At 42.4% G+C, this 21563-nt stretch overlaps 1 protein-coding gene across 3 annotated transcripts in view; it reads left to right on the top strand.

Moving 5' to 3' along the window:
• The window catches only part of BEND7 (BEN domain containing 7), an 80178-nt gene that overhangs the window by 17578 nt on the left and 41037 nt on the right, over window positions 1–21563 (top strand). For all 3 annotated transcript variants that reach the window (XM_036273808.1, XM_036273807.1, XM_036273806.1), the window contains 3 exons: window positions 8866–9162; window positions 12506–12628; window positions 15986–16248. In XM_036273808.1, coding sequence (XP_036129701.1) covers window positions 8866–9162; window positions 12506–12628; window positions 15986–16248 — 683 coding nt within the window. The remainder of the gene's footprint in view (window positions 1–8865; window positions 9163–12505; window positions 12629–15985; window positions 16249–21563) is intronic.

The raw sequence follows: 21563 nt of genomic DNA, 5'->3' as shown, positions 1-21563 counted from the left end.
CATCATAAACTGGCAGGTATGTAACTGTGGGTGTCCCATGTTCCAAAGGCTACGGGAATCTGCATGTCTTGGTTCGTGGAGAGCAGAGTATAATATTTGCATTTTTTAAAGATAAAGACTTCAAAGAAAATTTTTCCTTAGTCTCCTCTTATGCCCCCAGAATTTTCATGAATGTTTCTTTTCCTTTGTAAGTGTTCTTTGAGGAGCACATTTGGGTAGCAGCTTGACAGCCCATTTCAACTGCTGGTCCTTGATTCATTTCCTGGTATTTCTCTGCTCCTTTGCCCCCTTAATACCCGTCTCAAGCTTTTCTAGCCTTTTTTACTTTGAAGACCTATTTCCAGCCAGTATCCATGGCATTATCTCTTAGTACCTGGCCTGGCTTCACATTCTCATCCTGCTTACAGAGCTTCAGCCTCCCACCCTGGCAGCAGGTGGCCCATACTGGGTAAGCCTGCCCATGCGTTTAAAGAGAGGCATTATATTCTTAGAATTGTTTGTGCATTCATTTTTCTCCCATGTTAGATTGCAAACCCCCGAAGAGACTGTGTTTATATTTCTTTCTTTTTCTTTTTTGGTCCCAGTATCTCATATTTAGTAGTAGTACAATAAATATTTATTGAATGGATGAATAAACTGAATATTATCTAAATAGATTTGAAAGGAATTTGGTTGTCCTTTAAATGACAATGTTATATATACATTGGACTAAATTATTCTCTAGCTATAACTCAGTTTAACTGTCCGCAAACCTGTGGCAATGAATTTGTAGTTTAGGTGCTCCTTATCATAGTTGATCCAACCAACTAATTGATTCCATAGCCACTTTTTTTTGCCTCTTCCTTCTCTATGTTGTGTTGCACACCTGGAATTCTTGAATGTACTGCAAGCGCTGATTCAGGATTGTGTGCTCTTGCACATTCTCTTCAACAGAACTGTGCTCCTTTTCATTTATTGGGGTTCTGCTTAAGATTGCATTGGAAAAAAAGGTCTCACTTAGAAACCATTGCTCTGTTCTACAAACTAATGCTTTTCAGACCATTTTTGCTGAGTTAGAATCCCAGGCTTGCTTGTCCCTTATAAACGTGGCTGTTGTCCGTGAGGGCAGCCAGATGGGTCCTTGATAGCATCTTTGTGTCCATACGGGTTTGGGATCAGTGTGCCGACTTCAGGTCCTCTCATAGCACCAAGTCTTCAAATTCCTTTGCTTGTAGACTCATTGGCTGAGATTTGTGGTAAGGGCTGCAGCACAGACATGAAGGACAGTCTCCTTTCTCCTGTCCCTCCTCTCGTTGCTGTCCTGTGACAGGCTGTAGTTCCGTCTTTCCTACAGCATGGCCCTGTACTAACTTCTAGTATGTGAAAAGAGATAACCGAACCATTTAGTACAAATCCTGATTATCTTAGTATTTCTTATAGATGCACTCAACTTTTTCTGTTTATTTTAACATGTCAGTACCTGAATAATGCAAGGAGTTTTAAAGAATTCTTTTTTTTTTTTTTAAGTATACTCACAGTGTTGTGCAACCATCACCACTATCCATTTCCAGAACTTTTTCATCTTCCGAAACAGAAAAGCAATTCTTTTTGTTGTTGTTAATCCTCACCCAAGGATATTTTTTCCATTGGTTTTTAGAGTGGACGGGAGATAGGGAGAGAATGATGTGAGAGAGACACATCAATTAGTTGCTTCCCACACGACCCCAACCAGGGCCAGGGCTCAAACCTGCAACCCATGTATGTGCCCTTGACTAGGAATCGAACCCAAGACCCTTCAGTCCAGGGGCTGACACTCTAACCATGGAGCCAAACCGGCCAGGGCAGAAAAGCATTCTTATTGTCACTTCTACACATCTTCTCGGCTGCTTCTGCACGGTTTCCAACGTTTATGAACTGGAAGGGTCATCTCTTTGAGACCATATGATGCCCAGCCTCCTGCCTGGAAGCCACAGTTTCAATCCATGTTTTCCTCGTTGATATAGAACAATATCCTACCCATAATAACCCATAGTATACTTGAAGATAAGCCATTTAATAGCCATTTATTTCTCAGTGAAACAACTCATTTCCTTTCATCTTTCTTTGTTCCTTTACTCTTTTTGTTGACTTTTTCATTATCTCCTTAAGATTTTCAGCAGCCTCTTTAAAGCAATGCAAAACTGGCCCTGGCCAGTGTGCCTCAGTGGCCAGAGTGAAGGGTCCCTCCCTCCCTCCTTCCCTTCCACTCTCTTTAAAAATCAATGAAGCCCTGGCCAGTTTGGCTCAGCAGTTAGTGCATCGGCCTGCGGTCCACAGAGACCCGGGTTCCCGCTAAGGGCACGTACCTCGGTTGCAGTTTGTCCCCGGCCCTGTTTGGGGTTGTGTGGGAAGCAGCCCTTGATGTGTCCCTTTTACGTCTATGTTTCTCTCTCTCTCTCTCCCTCCCATTCTGTCTGAACAAAAATGGAAAAATGTTCTCGGGTGAGAATAAAAGAAAAAAAAATCAATGGAAAAAATATCCTTGGGTAAGGATTAACAAAAAAAGAATAATAACATAAAATAATACAAAACTGGACATAATACTATAATAAAATCAATTAATACTGAACATAGTGGAGTAATTGTCCCTCAGTTTTTTAAGATTCTGTCAATCCTTCTGCTGAGGTGAGGTACCAAGTATGGCATCCTTGGGTGAAGGATTTGATGTCGGGGGCAGGGAGAGCGAGAAGTTGGAGGCGGCTCCATCCTGACCAAGGTGATTGCTACTTGTCACAGAAATAGGAAGTCAGGAGGGGTTGGTTGACTCACTTTACCAGCCTGGAAACAAATGAGGTCACAGCTTTTTAAATATTGAAATGGGGGTATTGAGCTCTACATGCTGGATTAATAAGAAATCTGGTGTCTCCAAAGAAGGTGTCTTTTCACCCCCTGAATTGTTAATGGACCCCAGGGCCTCTCAGTCCAGAGACTGCCTACTACTAACAGAACAGTTTTGGAGTACTGCTTCTTCGCCAGCTTTATGTACCACACAGCTGTATTTCCAACTGTCTGCTTATCTAAATTTTCTTTGTCAAAATTAAGCTCATTCTATCCCCACTTTTCTGCAGCCTTTTTCCCTAATTGTCTCGCTGGTATTAGTACCCATTAGTCACTCCAGCTAGAAATCTTAGAGGTATCTTTAATGGATTCTTCCTCTTTACCACCCTGACCCCCCGCCCTGGTTCTAGTCAGTCACCAGGTCTGTGTGGTGAAGCTTCCTGTGTCTCTGTCTCCAGCCCCACCCCAGAATCCTGGTACAGACCCACACTTCACTCACTGGGCCGTTAGTAATAGCATTCTAACTGGTTTTCTCTCCTACGCCACTCTCATCATAGTTTTGCCAGAATTGTTATTCTAAAGGATAGATCTGATTATTTACTATCTGTATATTAAAAAAGATAATGACTTTAAAATTATCCAGAGTAATAACCCAGTATCTCCAGTGTAAAATTACTCTTCCTTAGCCTGGCAGGTGAGGCCCTTAATGGGATGACCTTCCTGTATGTTTCGACTTCATCACCTGCCACATCCCCTTAAGAATCTTAAATTCCAGCCACAGAACTGCTGTTCAGAAAGAGCGGGAAATGGTACAACTCCATGACATTGACTCTGAGCTTCCTCCTGGGCTGGAAAGTAACATTTTGGGGAGCCACCCTTCCCAGCCCCAAGGGAATGGGAGGTGAAAAACTCATGCAGGGGCTTCCGGGAAAGCAGAGTCCTTGGGGAAGGTCTGTTAGCTCTAGCAAGGAAGCAGAGTCATCTGCAAACAGTAGGGCATTTTGCTCTTTGGAATTCTGGGATACACAGTTAAAAGAGGTAGAGATCAATAGGCAGGGAAAAATCAGGACCAATTTTCAGAATGAATATAAAGGGATTTAGATAAAAGATATTAAGAGATTTGGAGATGGGGGGGTGCCTTTTAATTTGTACCAGACGATCTTTATATCTCTGGGGCCTGTGAGGCATTTGGTAATTGTTTGTTGAACAATTGATTTCTGGTACTTTTCTACTCCATTCTATTAAGATACTGTTTGTTTATGACCTTAGTATTACATTTAATTTTACTGGATTCATTCTGGTTCTGATCATCCATTTCTTTCATAACTCGAAAAAGGTTTATGGAATACCTAGTACACATCAACACTAGTTCATCTGTAGGACAGAGATGTGACAACTGTTCTTCACGAGGCTTCATAAGAAGACACACAGAGATGGACATCCTGATGTACAACTGCTTGCTGTTTTTTGTTGCCGCCTTTATCTTTTAAAATCCCAGACCGTGAATAATCAGTCCTGTTCTGTGTAGTATACCTTTCTCTCCTGGCCAAGCGAAGGGAGGTCCTGTATGATGACTTCTCTGTTGCTAAACTCTGTACGTGATATTCGCATTCTTTATGTGAAGGAAAGTGATCTGGTGGAGTCTTGAAATTTAGCAAAGGGTAGAATTCAGCCTGCAACCTTTCTTTTAAATCCTCACCCGAGGGTATTTTCCCATTGATTTTCAGACAGAGTGGGAGGGAGAGGGAGACGGAGAGAAACATCAATGTGACAGAGACATACTGATCAGCTGCCTCCCACATGACCCCGACCAGGGCTGGGGACCAAACCACAACCAAGGTACGTGCCCTTGACCTTAATCAAACCCTCGACTCTTGGTCTCTGGGCCAAACGGGCCAGGGCCAGCCTGCAGTCTTTTTTAAGTCTTGTCCAAGGAGCACAGTTACTAAATTCTGTAACGGATTTCTGTTAAGGTGGTCTTATCTGTAAGGGAGCCACATAGCGTAGATCCGTTTTAGTTAGATTTCTCGCTGTTTGTTTTGTCCAGAAAGATTCCATCTCTTGGCGCTGAGTATAAATGAAGACAGAGAGAGGTTGAAGTGCAGATTTCTTATGGGATTGCACTTCTTTAGATCCCCATTGCTCCTAACAGCTTCCTCTTCCTGGCATTTATACGCGTACAAGATATTGACTGGTTAGAACCGGAAAGACAGTGGAGGGCAACTAATGCTTCAAATCTCAGTCTCTTACATACTTTGCACCATTTTTTAAAAATCAAAGAACTTGGGCTCCTTCAATTAAAAAACACACAACTTGGGCTCCACAGTGAGGACAGAGTCAGCTCACTTCTTCTGAGGACACCCATGACTTTCAGAGGGCTCAGGCTCTGCCCCGTCCCTGCGACTGCTGTGCACCCCTTGGTGCGGAGCTGAGGTCTGGTGATCATGTCGTGACTCAGAAAGCGGAATTCTGGAAAGAGTAGGTGACTTGTCTCATATCAGGTAACAAGTTAGCACATTTAAGAAGCAAGTCCAACCCTGGCTAGTTTGACTCAGTGGTAAAGCATTGGCCCACGGACCAGAGTCTTGGGTTCAATTCCAATCAAGGGCATATAACTCGGTTGGGGTTTGGTGCCCGGGCCTGGTCAGGGTTGTGTGGGAGGCAATCAGTCGATGTGTCCTTCTCACATCGATGTTTCTCTCTCTCTCTTTCTCTCCCTCTCTCTCCTTCCCACTCTGTCTGAAGATAAATAAAATATATCCTTGGGTGAGGATTTACCAAAAAAAAAAGCAAGGCCAGGTGTCAGGAATACCCACCAGGCCTGTGTGTGCCCACACCAGTACCTGGGAGCTGAACTGCGGGTTCACCTGCTCACTGAGGTCAGCACCCACTCCATCCCAGTACGTGGGTTGACTCGGCTTTTTTGGTCACCCCTACTTTTAGTCTTCAGGTCTCCTTTCTGACCCTCTGCTCTTTCTGCCCCAAATGTGCAAGGAAACACGTCCCTCAGTCTGCCAGAGCCCATCCTCACCTGCATGTGTAAGCGGCTCCAGGGCCTGTCCCCATGGGTGATATTTTCAGAGCTGCTCCCTGCTTCTTTGGCTAAACTTAGGACAGTTCCGTTACCCCAGAACCATTCGTGCATGTCCAGCGTCCTGAGGGGATGCCAGGCTCATCTCCTCTCAGAAGCTGTCCCCCAATCAGCCCTTCTTCCACCTTCCCCACAGTCTCTTCACTTTCCTCTCGTTGGCTTCTGCAGTTTTCAGCCCTTTAAAAAGTCCTCGCAGCTCGCGAGACTGTGGCTCCGCGGAGTGAAGTCGGTCGGGGTGCCTTGGCCTCTGCTGTCCTCTTTCTTCCGCTTGGGTTCCCCAAGTGCTGATTTGTTGCTTGGTTTTTGCTTTGACTTTGGAAGAAATGTTTTCAAACATTGCAGGGGCAGCCGACAACCAGACTGTCCCTTCCCACTTGCCCTGCGGCTTAGGGTTCTGGTCTTCCACGTGAACGTGAAGGTATGCAAAACTCACATCGTATTTTTAGTCTTGTGATTTTCAGAGGTATAACTTCTGAAACTAGGAATCTAAGTGTCCTAACGAAGCAGATATGCTCTTAGAAAGTTCCAGAATCCTCGGGACTTCTTTCCCCACCTAAAGACAGTGCTTTATTCTAGCATTCGGTCTCCAGAGCAGCGGTGGAACCTTTGAAAAGAGGGTATCCCTTGCTGATGTGCCTGCGTTGTTGTGGAGAAGCAGGCTGGCACTGGAGCGTGGCCTCACGGCAGCTCTTACCAGGGAGCCAACGGGAGGGAGTGGCAGCCGCCAGCCAGCACCAGCGAATATCCGTGTGCTGCAGACTTTGGTGGGTGCCCAGTGTCCCTGATCCAGGAGATTGAGGCAAGATCCCTGCAGGAAAGAAGCCTCTTCTTGCCCAAACCGTGCTCTTAACTAGCCATGAAAGTGTGTGTTTGGGTGCTGAAAGTAACACCACATTCGCCTGCAGTTGTATCTTTCAGAACTCCTCCGGGAGCTCCTGCAGTCACACCCTGTTCCAGACGGCTGAGGAGGGTGTAAATTCTGGCTGTGTCACTTACTCTGTGCTCAGTCATTCCCATAAACTCTGGAGTGTGAGTTATTGTTTCGGTATTGCAGCCTTCACAGGTGTTCATGTAAAAATGGTTCTGTTACAAACTAAAACAGTTCTCGTCTGGAGCATATAGCAGCAAAGAATAATACTGTAAGTTTGAAAGTCTGTGTCACTTCTGTGTCCACCCATGTTAGATAGTAAAGGCAGAATTAATATTTTATTGTCATTTTTAAAAAGGAAGATACTTATTTCAAAACAGTGTATAAAAGTTTCCTCATAGTCAGTATTGTATTTATATATTAACTAACTAAATATCCAACTACACAACACAAAAGACCTAGAGAAAAGACCTAAAGACCTGTGAAAATACCTCAGTTCCACAGAGAAATCTGGCTTATATGATACTAAGTGCATTAAAACATCATCATATTAAATGTGCTGAATTCATTTGCAGGCGCTGTTTTTCCTAATAGATACTTTCTGTGGGCTTTTTTCTTTTTTAACCTCATAGTTTAAATTTCAGGCATTTAATAGAGTGACTGCATGAGTGTGTATATAGACCCTGAGATAAGACTTTCATTTTAACACCCAGATTAGAAGGGGGAAATCCACTTTTCTTAACCTTTGTAAAAATACTGGCTGATGCATAATTTAAGAAGCCACTATGTTTGAAATAGCTTGTAAAGATATCAGCATCTTCTGCCCTGGCCGGTTTGGCTCAGCGGTTAGAGCATCGACCTGCGGTTTGGAGAGACCTGGGTTCGGTTTCCACTAAGGGCGCGTGCCTCGGTTGCAGTTTGTCCCCGGCCCAGATTGGGTTGAGCAGGTGGCAGCCACTCGATGTGTCCCTTTCACGTCGATGTTTCTCTCTCTCTTTCTCTTCCTCTTTCCCCCTCCCACTCTATCTGAACAAAAAATGGAAAAATGTCCTCAGGTGAGGATAAAAAAAAAGATATCAGCATCTTCTGTTGTCCTTATTTATAGAAAATATTTTATATCTGTATAATTTGACAGTTATCTTTAAGTAATATTTACTAAGTGTTCCCAGTGCTGGGCAGAGAAACCTTAGTTTAAAAAAAAATCGCCTGTGGGAAAAAGAGTCTTTAAAACAAAAAGTCAGTGTGAAATTTCTTGAGATCTGTTGCATAACAATGTGAATATACTTACCTGTGCACTCAAAAGCGGTTAAGATGGTAAATTTTACGTTACATGAGTTTTACCACTATGTTTTTAAAAAGTCAATGCATAGGTGAGCTGGGCTTGGAAACAACCTATTCTATTTTGTAGCTGCCAAGTGGAGGTGGCCCTGGATTTGGTCCTGGTGGGGCAGAGCTGGGGGCAGGAGGGGGCTGCACTTCCCCTTCCGGTGCCTGCACAGCAGGGACCCCTGGACCTCGCTGGGCTGAGTCCACCGTTCTAGGGCGGCGCCCCTGTGAGCTGGGCTGAGAAGACAAGGCCTTCCTCCCTCGCGTCGATGTCTCTCTGCTCCTACACTGTCGCCTCTGAGGGTGATGACTCTGCCGACTGTACCCTCATCAGTGGTGCTGTTGCGGTGCCAACAGCCTCAAATAGCTCAGAAAGCTCTGCCCCCCAGCCAGTGCCATACATTCGTCCTGGGGTCTGCGCCTGACTGCCACAGGTGGTGTTCGCCACCAGGAGCGGAGGCAGCTCCAAGCAGGGGTGTCAGTCTTGTGGCCCCACCTCCGTCTTCTGCCTCAGCTTTTTTCTTCCGGCACCCTTACCCAGAGAGCTTTTATCATAAGAGAATTTGGCCAGAAAGAGACTAATCTGAGATGCGCCCGGAATATAGTCAGTTTCTTCAGACCACAGCCAGTTTCCTTGCCTTCGGTGTTCCTGGACGACTTCAGATCTGGAAGCTGTCACCTGGGACAGCCCTCTTCGCCAGGGAAGGGTGGTGGCATTGTTTGGTAGTGGACTGTTTTTTCTTTTGCCAATTCACAGTGCTCTCTTTGGCCTTGTTCCCATTAGGAGGTGAAAGCATGGAGATTAAGAAACAAATCACAGGCATGAGAAGACTGCTGAACGACAGCGCGGGGAGGATCTATCAGCGTGTGGGCAAGGAGGGAGAAAAACTGAAGGAAGAACCCCAGGATGTGGACTCCCTCTGGCCCCAGCGTCTGAACGCCACCGAGGCCCCGCCAAGCCTGCACCCTTCTCGGGGTGTGTGGACCGAGTTCCCAGCCCAGAGCGGGCAATTCGCGGGGCAGTCTGGCCCCCGCCCCAGAACCTTCCAGGCTCAGCACCACACTGCTGGGAGCTCCAACGGTATGGCCATTATCAAACGTTCAGTACGCTCGTGTAGGGGCTGTCCGAATGTTGTTTTATCCCTAAATGTTTACTGTGTTCTTTGAGTTCAAAACAAGTCCTCACTTAATGCTGTCAAAAGATTCCTGGCAACTGCGACGTTTAAGTGAAATAACAAAACCAGTTTTACCATACACTCATAACAAGAGTAAGTTCCTACGGCCTATTTCTGGTCACAAAAGCATCACCAAACTTGTAAATAAAGACCCAAAGCACTTCCAATATTAAACATTGAAGCAAGTGGGAGCTACCCATACATTTAACAAAGAGGAATAAAAACGAGGATTCTTTGTCAACCCGCTGATTTCAGTTCAGGGTCGCGGGTGGCCAGAGCCTCTTCCGGCCGCTGGGTCCAAGGCAGGGACCCATCCTGGACAGGACATCTTCCATCCCAGCCCCCTCACACGCCCACACTCACTCAGATGGGACCACGTAGATACGCCAGTAAACTTCATGCCCATCCCCGGATGTGGGAGGAAACGAGGCCCTGCAGAAACTCACAGACACAGGGACAACGTGCCAACTCCGCACAGGGGTGGCCTTGGCTGGGAACCGATTGCTTTCTCATCAACATTATAAGAAAATGATGTTATTTGAGGACCTGTTTACACTAAGCCCTCCCTTAATCACCTGCCTTAGCTCAGTTATTTTAAAAGGGAAGACATAATGGGGAAAGTTGCAGACTGTAAAATGCCAGAATTGAGAAGCAGAACTACGGGGTTCTGTAGTTGAAGTCGTGATTTCTCAGTAGAGTTTTAGCCCTTTAAGAAGTTGAAGCTGTCTTTTGCTGATGCATAGGTATTGTCACAAAAGACTGAACATGAGGGCAGTAAGAGCCCCCTTTTGTCATTAAAAGAAACTTCCTGGTCATATGGTGTATTATTAACATTCCCCTGCTGACATCATTGCTTTTCTTCATTATCAGAAGAGTCAGAGTTAAAGGGAGAAGGGAGGACTGATAACCCAGCACCCTCGTTCCTTCCTTTTAATCTCACATCCCAGCTGCTGGTCCAAATGATCTATATTTCATAACTTGCTTCCTTAGAGTTAAAATGTAGTCCTTTAAAGTAAAATTTCCTTAATGGAAGTTTCTAATTGTTTAGAAAAAAATCAAATGGGAATTTTGTTTTTCAAAGCTTAACGAAAAAAATGGATGATTTTTTTCTGGTCGTGTTCATTTCCATCCAGTGACATGGGATGTTACTTGTTCTATAAATTATGCATAGATGTGCAGTTCTGTAGTTACACAAAGAAAACAAGAAAAAAGTAAGAACGCATTTTCAGTTTCCTTAAAAAGTAAAGGATTTTTTTCCCACTTATTATCCTTCAAAATTAAGAGAACTGTTTCGATTGTGTTTTTTAAAACACAATTTCCAGTAAGCAGTTCAGACTCATGAAAAGCCATCCTGAGGCACTGCTGGTGAGACAGTGGGGGACCCCAAGAGATGTACTGGTGTCTTCTCTTTCCCTCAATATTACATAAGTCAATATCAGGTTCACAGCCTGGCATGCTTCCAGGTTGGAGGGGATGGCTCTTGAAAGACTCCTCCATAAAAATAAAAGGGCAGTTCTCTTTCAAATTAGAAAATGATTTATAACAAGCTGAAAAGAGTCGGTTTGTCCTCTAAAAAGGGTAAAGACAGTACTTAGAATAGTGACTAAGAATATTCTACATGGCCCTCCTGATTCTTCAGCCGTGGAGGAAACGAGGAGAGAAGTCAGATGCCCTCGGGTGTGGATGGAATTAGTACATCCCCACGTCAACACGTTTCAGGTGAACAGAGTTGTTTCCAGTACACAGCAAAGAAAGTGTGTTTACTTTGGGAAAATGTTATGTTAAAAGCTACAAACAAATTCCCTCATATTCATTTGAAAATAGATCTCTTCTGTGGTTTCGTGTTTTCAAGAGAAATGTATTATATATAACTGTAACTGTATTGCATTGAAATTATTTGCAATTTTAAGGTGTTATATAACATCTCAGTTTGCTACAACTTTGAATGTAAATAATTGTGCTACTCCAAACATTATCTTTAAGTATTTAATGGTTTTGCTGTGGTGAACTTTTCTGTAGTATCCACAAATAATGCATATTATAGGATTTAAATTACATATAATGTATAATAAAAGATATACCTGGACCAAAACCTTAGAACTTACCTCCTCCACCTGTGAAAACACCTGAGTGAGAGCAGTGTCTTACATGGTGCATGTTAACGGTAGTGGGCTGGTGCTGATGCAGAGGGGACACCACGGAAAGTGATTTTCCAAATGTTCTCTTTTATTCTAGGAACAGTAGGAAGATTTTGTCTACTTATAAGGGAAACGGAACAGGATAGTTATTTTAATGAAAATGTATTGGATTTATACAGTTAAAAAGAGACTAAAATGAGGGAAATATAAGAAATAGGAATGGAAAAAAGATATAGGGACATTGCCTTTATTAATTTGGAGAAAAGCCAGCGCATCAACACATTTTAACCCAGCGGTTCTCAACCTGTGGGTCACGACCCCTTTGGGGGTTGAATGACCCTTTCACAGGGGTCGCCTAAGACTGTAGGAAAACACATATTTCGGATGGTCTTAGGAACCCAGACACGGCTCCTCTATCCGTCTCCAGGCAGGTCCGCCCACATGCAGATACGCCCACATATAACATGAGGAACCGTATTAAAGGGTCACGGCATTAGGAAGGTTGAGAACCACTGCTCTAACCCATCAAGTTCAAATGTATCCTCCCATAATCTGCACCCTCACTCTTCCCCACACACCACACCCAGAGAATGCCCTAAAAGTGTTAATGTGTTGACAGTTCTTAATTTTTGAAGTAACATGCTTAATACTAAAACTTTTTTAATAGTTAGACATTTAATTCTTAATACGAACTCTTATAACATGCAACTATACCAGTTTCTTTGGAAGGCTGTTCTCAGAGCTAGTTTTTTTGTGCCAAGTATTGTGAGCCGGTTTCTAGTGAATTTTGACACTATTGTTATCTGAGATGAACTAACTGGTGTGACAGTGGGGAGGCCTGCTGTGACAGCACATAGTATGTGGACATTCCTGCAGGCTCACCACCCTGGGAACGGCACGCAGCTTATCATACAGAACCCTGGATACTTAGATCAAGTCAGACCCCCATATTTATTGTGAAAATCATTGAGTACATTTTGCTTAGGCACGGTCTCCTAATAATTGCACAGGCTTCAAAGTCCTGTCAAGATACCTCTACCCCACCCCACCCCCACCCCCCGTATACTTTTGCTGGTGTTTAGAGTATGTCATTCTTTTCTTTTGTGCTCAGGAGAACTTCCAGTGGCGAATTCATTGGTTGGATCGAACTGCTGTACTTGTAACTGCCAGTCAACATTGCAGGCAATCCTCCAAGAACTCAAGACCATGAGGAAATTAATGCAAATTCAATCAGGTACAGAGATCACACATCAGATCGAGTCCTCCTATTCTTAATACATGGCTGACGTCTTCAGTTGGGATGTTTATTGTGCTTTCATTGTTGAGTTCTTCCCTCTGTGCTGTCTTGCTATGGTTTTTCAAGTATCCATTTTCTCAGCTTTTTCTCTAACCTATTTTCCCTTTAGAGAATCTAACACATTTTTTGTTGTTAATAATACTATTCGTATGCTTAATGTACGTGTGCTCTGTATACCTCACACCCTGACCTCCTAGCAGCTCTCAAATGTCAGTTCATTATAGTCTGAAGCAGTTATACATGAAGGTGGGCAAAGTCCTTCAGCTCATTGTCCGAGTGTGAATCAACAAAGAGATTCTGATCAGGAAAGAAAATGAGGTGCCTCCTCTGGCCCCTTGAGGTGTTAAGTGTGGGGGCTGCCTGCATCTTGACAACCTCCACTCCTGCATCATCCCTTTGGGGCTTGGGGTGACAGTGGAGAAGCCACACATTTGCAGAGATCTGGAGGAGCCCCTTGGGAAGCGTGGCCCTGCGGATGGCTTGCTTCCCTAACATTCAGGACATAGAAGTTCAGAGACACGTTTTTGTCTTCTTTATTTGCATGATGTCTTTTTAGTCTCGCTCCTGTTAGGTCGAAGAACAGAACAGTGAATTTGTAGTTTGGGGTCAGAGTTCAGTTTCTCCTCTTAGACCTGTGTGACTTCTCTGAACCTCAGATTTCTCCTCTGTCTTTAGGGTATCAACATCTCACTCTCAGGGTTTGCAAAGGAGAACAAGATCATAAATGAATTCTGTAAAGCATGGCACGAGCATAAGCTCGTTAGTGTTGTTATAAAGACCACAGAGCATTTCATAGAAGTCTGGATGTCTAGATCTTGATGATAGCGGCTCTGTCTTCTAATTTTCACAATTATGAGGGAAAAAAACAGAACTTTTTTGTTACAGGTACTGAAAATAATGGATCGTTTCATTAAGCTTTTCTTCTTGCCAGGAAAAACTGCTCCTTAACCTTGGCCTAAAGCAAGAAATAGCACAGTGTATGATGAGCATTCCCCTCTTTTCATTGCAAAGGTATTCACGAAGGTCATCATTCAGAAATTGTACGTGTTGCCTTTTAGTGAAGTCTAGTAAAATTTTAATATTAAGTGATGTGGTTTTGATATTAAAAAGCTTAATACTTAAGACATCTCAGTCACCCAAGATCACATGAAAGTAAGGTGAGCAAAAGGCTCTCGGAAAAGCAACATCTAATTGTATCTGCTGAATTTGGTTTGAATTCAAGGAGGGGAGAAAGCATTTGGTCACACCAGTAAGCATTTAACTCACCTTACTCCACCACGATAATCTGTGTTCTTATTAACCTTACAAAGGTTAACATCTCCTAAATAAGGAACTCAGAAATAAAGGTGACTTCACTGTGTACAGATTCTGTTCTCAGAGGAAGAATTTGTTAGCACCTAAGAAAATATGCATAGGAAATTGTAATGATTTATTTTGTGACTTAAGCTCCTTACTACTGAAATGGCAAACTGCAAATTGCAATCATTTTAAATCCTTGACTGAAGCCATTTTACAATCTATTAAGTAAAGGCCACTTTGTCACTGTTTTCTTTTCTGAACCTTTCCAGATTAGGGCAGCACGTAAATCCAAAAGTATAGGAGAGCAGAGAAGATCAACCAAATAAATTACTCCTCCTTAATTTTCTTGAACTTAAGAATTTGTGTTGTGTGGCTAGGGTTAATTGCCTGTAACACTCAGATTTAAATTATATATTGAGGAAGTTTTACCTTTAAGGTAGTAGGATCAAGCGATAAGATCTGGATGCAAGAAAGTTCGGCTATGTCTAGACTTGCAAAAGGAGAAGGAATCTGAGATAGTCCCTGCATTCTTGAAACCAAAAACATTTTTACTTTTAATTTAGAATGATGATGCTTGGAGAGATGTATGTTCTAGATTATCTTGATAGTTGTTTCAATCATCCACTTGACTTTGGGGAAAATTCAGAGAAAAGTTCTTCACTCTGGCTTGCACAGTAGAGTTACTTGAGGAACTTCAGAAAAATCTCAGTGCCTGGGCACCACCCCTGTGAATTCCGATTCAATTAGTCTGGGGTGAGGCTGAAGCACTGACATTGTTTTCAAGTTCCAGGGTGATTCTGATGTGCAGCCATGGTCTCAGAACCAGTGAGCTCGATAAATTACCACATGGTGATCAAAAACTTTTCAGTGTATATGCAGTGCAGTTTGTTTCTAAGTTATACATGTCTTTCCAGGCTGGAGATGAAAATATCAAGTGTAAAGTATAAAGTATAAATATTATTTATTTGCAAACTGATAGGAAATGATCCATATTTATTTGCATTTAAAGATCTTCATTTTCATTTCTCATATTTATAGGTGTGTTTCTATAAAAAGGCAGGCATATCCTATGGTCACACGGAGTAAGCCACATTAACACATGACAATTTTATTTTTTTCTGTTAAACTTTCCGTGAGAGTATTTTGAAATAATTAACAAACATTACTTCTCAGAGTGCACCTGTGAAAACTATAATTGCCATCCTTGTGTCTTTCAGTATTGGTACTTAGTTCAGTGCTTTTTGTCTTTGGAACGCAAACTGTTTCCGCATTTTACTCATTTGCTTGACTCGTGTAGAACTCTATTATTTCTATTTTTCAGCCACATGAAACTGAGGTATGGAGAAGCAGCCTGGTCGGAACCAGCAGGGTAGTGCTGTGGAGATATTTGATATGTGGACAGTGTTGGTTTGTGAGGAAGGAGTTGCGGGACCTGACACGTGACTAGCAGGCTTTGCCCACATGCTTACTGGTCCTGGTCATTCCAGACTATTCATTTGTTCAGTCCTACCCAAATGATCGTCCTTGTCCAGTCTTGGTCCATTTCAGTGCTAGAAGGTGATTGGTTTAACCCCAATGACAACTGGAATAGTCCTCAGCATGCTTGGCAGAAAGCATGGACATCTACACCTCAGTTTAAGTTCCAGGGTTCTCATTTATATATAAATGTCCTGTGACCTGTGAAATCATGCTCAGATGTCTCCTCATAGCTCATCACCCTTTTCCCTCACTGAACCTGGCAGCAGCACCGCAGTCCGGTTATTCACCAGCACGTGCAGCCCTCGCTCTTGGCTGTGTCCCTGCCTGGGGAACTTCCGAGTCCGCAGAGCCCGCAGGGCGCACGTCAGGTCCAGTGGCTTTGTTTCACCTCGGTGCGCTGGTTCCTGAGTGAGCCCCGCTGCAGTCTCAGCTCGTGGGGCATGCAGATAGAGGGGTGAAAAGCTTCCCTAAGTCGGACACAAGTGCCTGTACCATATTTTTGTTTATTGTTCACAGTTGGAACCCAAAACAGACAACAACCCCCAATTTCCCTTATATGCTCCCAGCGAACTGCTGTCTCACGCAAGAGAAATAAAAAGAAAAAAGTGCCCCCAAAGACTGTTGACCCTGCTACTGTGAAACAGAAGCCCGGTGTGCTAGAGACTGAGAAGACCGCCGCGGCCTCGGACCAGGCTGTCCCCCAGGCGGCCGAGCGCACCTCCGCTGGGGAGAACCGCGTCCTAGGATTTGGCATTGTTCTGGAATCGCCTTCCTCAGATGTAAGTTGACGTTTCCTGGCTAACACTAATGTGATGTCACGTCAGGAATTTTATCATTTTACTACACTGACCCTTAACTCATGCTGCCCAGGCAAACTGGGGAAACGTGCAGAATGAATGTGGGAAACAGGAAAGGAAGACGAATCATTTCCTTGCCTAAAATTTTTTCTTCTATAAATCTGATGCCTTATTTGTTTAAACATATTTCCATTGTGTATCTCTGGAAGAAGAAGGTTGGTAGATAGAATAAGGAATCTACTCACTAATTTCTTTACCGTTTTTAATTTTGAAGTGGCCATTTTCAGTTTCCTCAGTGTAGAGAGAGAAAAGAACATAATTAAATCCTCTGTAGATGGGCATAAATGAACCGAACCTAACAGATAAGGTGACACCTCTTCTAGAAACACAAACTAATAATAAAAAAGGAGCAGTAGTGCTAATTTTATTGCATAGACTCACGCTGCCCTGCTAATGAGGCTGCAGCACCGTGTCATTACTCTGTGGAATGACAGGTTAACACTTTGCAAAGGTTTTTCTGCTTTAATATCGTAGCCAGAATGTTGTGGCAAGTCCAAGATGTTGGACCACGTCTAAGATATCCATCTCACTTGCTCTTTTATATTCAGTGACCATAGTGTGTGCTAGATGTACAATTGCATATTCTCTTTAGATTATCTAAGCACATGGATGGATATTGCGAACCCCAACTTGTTGGTAAAGTTCTTAAAATGAACAAGAACTAGTGATCTGTTATCAGATCGTATAGAATGAGAATCCTGCTGAGAACTCCCACAGGCCTATATGGGATTGGAGTTTTGACCTACCTTTTAAATAAGAAATAAGTTGCTGTTTTTAAAAAGTGTTCCTTTTCACATTGCACAGGAAGACAGTTTGCTAACATGTCCGCTTTGGGGCTTTAATAGAGGGAGGCAACACAAGTAATCATCTTGTGACTTCTTTAGAGTAGAAAAATCACTCAAACTTTTTTTTTTATCCTCACCTGAGGACATTTTTCCATTTTTTTGTTTAGATAGAGTGGGAGGGAGAGAGAGGAAGAGAGAGAGAGAGAGAGAGAAGCATCAACATGAAAGGGACACATCGAGTGGCTGCCTCCCACACAACCCAACCAGGGCTGGGGAAAAACTGCAACCAAGGTACGTGCCCTTAGCGGGAACCGAGCCCGAGTCTCTCTGGACTGCAGGCCGACGCTCTAACCACTGAACCAAACTGGCCAGGGCCAAACTTTTATTCAGTCCTCAACGTCAGGGGTTTTTTGTTTTAGTTTTTCATTTATGAACATATGATATAATTGTTAAGAAGTTCTTCTAGACTAAAACTTAATTTAAAAACATTGTTAATGATTATAATGTTCTATTCTGGACCAGTCAGCTCCTTTGTTTAGATCGTAGTGTCATTGAAACTAAGGCTCTGGCTTCAAAACCCATGTAGATCACATATTTAAGAACAGAGGTACATTATTCCATAACACAAAGTATATTCTATCATAAGCAGTTTTCTTAACAGTTATATTTTTTTCTTAGCATTCTTTTCTGATAGGCATTGATGTGTCAGGAGCATTCATTTCAATTGTATAAATAATCTCCTAAATGGGTTCATGCTAATAACTGAACTTTCTCCTTTTTTAATTTTTAGGCTCCAAATGTACTTCAGAGATAAGTTGAGGACTAGCTGATAAAGGCCTATGTGCATTAGTGAAATCAAATTTTTTATTTTTATCAGTATTAGTATTATAATTTTATTTAGACACTAAATAAATATAATTTGCTTTTTGTTGTTGTTGTTAATCCTCACCCAAGGATATTTTTCCATTAATTTTTAGATAGAGTGGAAGGGAGGCAGAGGGGAAGAGAGAGAGGGAAACATTGATGTGAGAGAGACACATCGATTGGTTGTCTCCCGTACAACCCTGACCAGGGCCAGGGAATGAACCTGCAACCCAGGTAAGTGCCCTTGACCGAAATCAAACCCTCAAACCTTTGGTCCTTGGGCCAATGCTCTAATTACTGAGTCAAACCGGCCAGAGCTAATTTGCTTTGTATTCATGATTATTTTTTGCTAACAAGAATGATTAAATTTAATAATACACGTTTAGAATTGTCCATGAAAACTCAGGTGCTTATTACCTTGATGGAAGAATAACATACTTATAAAGAAAAGTAAAACATACATATGTATATTATCTTTACATTACCCAGCTAATAAGCCATTTGATTTATCTGTTCAACAGAAACACACTGCACGTAGAGGTCTGTGCAGTGAGTCCCATCAGTGGATGAAGAAATTCTCTCTATGTGCTCAGTGTGCTCACTGGCATTGAGGCTTGGCTGAGAAGTCCTTGGTGGAGGAGACTGACTTCCTTAGGTGACAGGACCATCAGTGCTAAGGCATCCAAACCTAGATGCCTTTTAGTCTTATTATTTCTTTGCCATGAGGCTTTTAAAATTTGGTAGAAGCCTAGAGGAGAAAACAAAACATATAATAATCTTAAAGAAATCTTCCAATAAAATATATTGGAGAAAATGTAATTGGATATATACATATATATAGTGTATTTGAAGATGGCCTTTGAAGAGTACCCAGCATTGGGAGGATTAGGTCCGAAGTTGTAGGAGCTGGCATGTGGTAGCAGATGGTGATATAAAAGCGGGCCAGGTGGTGAGAGCTGTATAAGGTCTTAACCATTGCCCTTGGCCTTATCACATGGGCATTAGGGAACCATTGCAAGTTTTAAGTAGAGAAATAATCATGCCTGTGTTTTAGAATGGAAACTGGAACAACTTTGTGGATGATAGATGGAGAGATGGATGCTAGAGACACAGAGACCAGAGGAGATAATTAGTTAGCCAGGCAAGAGATTGGGAGGGTCTGTGCATGAGCAGTGAGCCTGAAGAGAAACAATGAGAGACATTTAGGAGGTACCCACACAGTGGACTTGGTAACTCAATAGGATGTAACCCCCAATTTCTATCTTGGAAAACTAGGTTGGTTATTAAATGGGCCTGACTTTTTTTTTCTTTATTGATTTTTAGAGAGAGAGAAACATTGATGAAAGAGAACATCAGTTGGCTGCCTCCTGCATGCCCCCCACTGGGGATCAGGCCCATAACCTGGGCATGTGCCCTGACCAGGAATTGAACCGGCGACCTCTTGGTGCATGGGTCGATGCCCAACCACTGAGCCACCTGGGCCGGGCATGGGCCTTTCACTGAGACAGGGAAGGAAAGAACAGAAGCCGCCTTCAGCTCTGGATGGGAAGTAAAAGTAAGTTTAGTATCCTCAGAATGTTCATTAGATATCTGGAGCACAGGACAAAGGTTAGAGCTGGAAGCAATGAAAAAGGACACATAAAAACCTATTTATTTTTTTAAGTGTAAAAAAATCCTGTACATTTTTTTAAATTCACATTGTATTAAGTTATCTATTTTATGCTGTGACTTTTAGAGTCAACCAAGTACAGTACAAATTTGTATATCTGCGCAGGAACACAAGCGCCTGCATAAGTCTGTAGATGGTTACAAGTAGAACACCAGGAACGACTGACTGCTTGAAGGTGGAAAAACAGTGAGCTCTAATCACAGCAAACTGCAGTGTCAACACCTCAGACTCTTGTAAACACTAAATGATACAGAGGATGTGGGAAAACCCTATTGCAGTGCCTTGGTGCTTAATAAAGGTTACTTTATTGAAACATCTGCATTTGCATTAAGTATAATGTACAAAATTAACATAGGAAACTTTGGGTCTAGGACTCAGCTTTAATTTAGAACCCTCCCCTCAATTTAACCCTCGTTTTCTCATTCTTTCCTTGTTATCCCCGCCAGGGACTAAGATGATTTCAACAGTCCTTTCTCATAGAACTTTTTTACTGGTTTATAATATTTGTTTACTATCCTTGCTAAATAATTTATCACACTTCTTCTTTACTCTTAGGCATGAGTGTTGTCTGTTTATAGGTAAGGGAACTGTGGCAGACAGGGCTTAAAGCACACTTTCACACAGCCAGAAGGGAGGATCTATTCTCAAACCTAGGTCTGCAGCGAGCCCTTATCTGAGTGAAAGACTTGAGCGCCTGCCCTAGCGCAGTTCTTGTACACGTGCAACACAGTTCCTGGGATGATTGTTACACGAAAGAGAACTGAAAGGTTCGACTGCTGGCTGTGTAGTCTCTTTACTTAGAAGTCCCTGGGTAGGAGAATTTATTGGTTTAGGGTACAGGCTCTGAGGTCAGGCTGCCTGGGCTAGAAGCTCAGCTGTGTGACCCCAAACAAGCGCACCTCCCCTTGCCTTCCTCAGCTTTCTCTCCATAAAATGGGGAGAGTGATAATGCTGACCTCACAGAGTTGGCCCGCTGCAAGAGTTAAATGAAGCAGTCTATGTAAAATACTTTGAATAGTATCTGGTAAATTTCAAGTGCCCAGTAAATAATTGATTCTTTTTAAACCTTAGCAGTCCTAGCTAAGTACCTTTATAGGGATGAATATAAATATTTCTGCCCTGGCTAGTGTGGCTCAATGATTAAAGTGCGAGCCTGTGTGCTGAAGGGTTTTGGGTTCGATTCTCATTCAAGAGCACGTACCTGGGTTGCAGGTCCAATCCCTGGCCCCAATCAGGGTCTCTGCAGGAGGCAACTAATTGTTGTTTCTCTCTCACATTGATGTTTCTCTCTCTCTCTCTCTCTTTCTCTCTCTCTCTCCCCCCCCCTCCTTCCCTCCCTCCCTCCCACTCCTCTCAAAAAAGTCAATGGAAAAAATATTCTCAGGTGAGGATTAACAAATATATATATATATATGTATGTATGTATATGTATATATATGTATAAATATACACACACGTGTGTGTGTATATATACATATATATATATTTGTTAGGTAACTGTGTACATATAAATGCACAAATATATATGAAAAAATAGCATTTTTTAAAAAATGAGTGACCAGAAATGTTTCTCTTTTGGGGCAGAAATATTTGACCATTTTAATTAGCACATTAAATAAAATTGAAACCTAAATCACACCAACACAAAAGCAGAAACCCAAAACCAAATTTTAGATATAAGTACAATATTTAATTCTTTCTTCATGCATGTACAACCCAGTACTCTGGTAGTACTCAGACAAGACAGTTGTGAATTTTTTACAGTTACTGTTTTTTCCTATTTGTGTTTTTCTATTTGTGTTTTTCAGATATACATGGTTTAGGTTTGTTTCATTTTTGTTGCTTCTTGTTTGGCTTATTTTTTGGCTTTGGTGAAACACTAAGATCAGTTTTTAAAAATATTTTAAAATGTTTTTTAA

This window comes from Molossus molossus, unplaced genomic scaffold, assembly GCF_014108415.1.
Source record: "Molossus molossus isolate mMolMol1 unplaced genomic scaffold, mMolMol1.p scaffold_m16_p_1, whole genome shotgun sequence".
Lineage (NCBI taxonomy): Eukaryota > Metazoa > Chordata > Mammalia > Chiroptera > Molossidae > Molossus > Molossus molossus.
The sequence above is the reverse complement of the archived record's forward strand: the minus strand, read 5'-3'. Positions and strand labels throughout refer to the sequence as shown.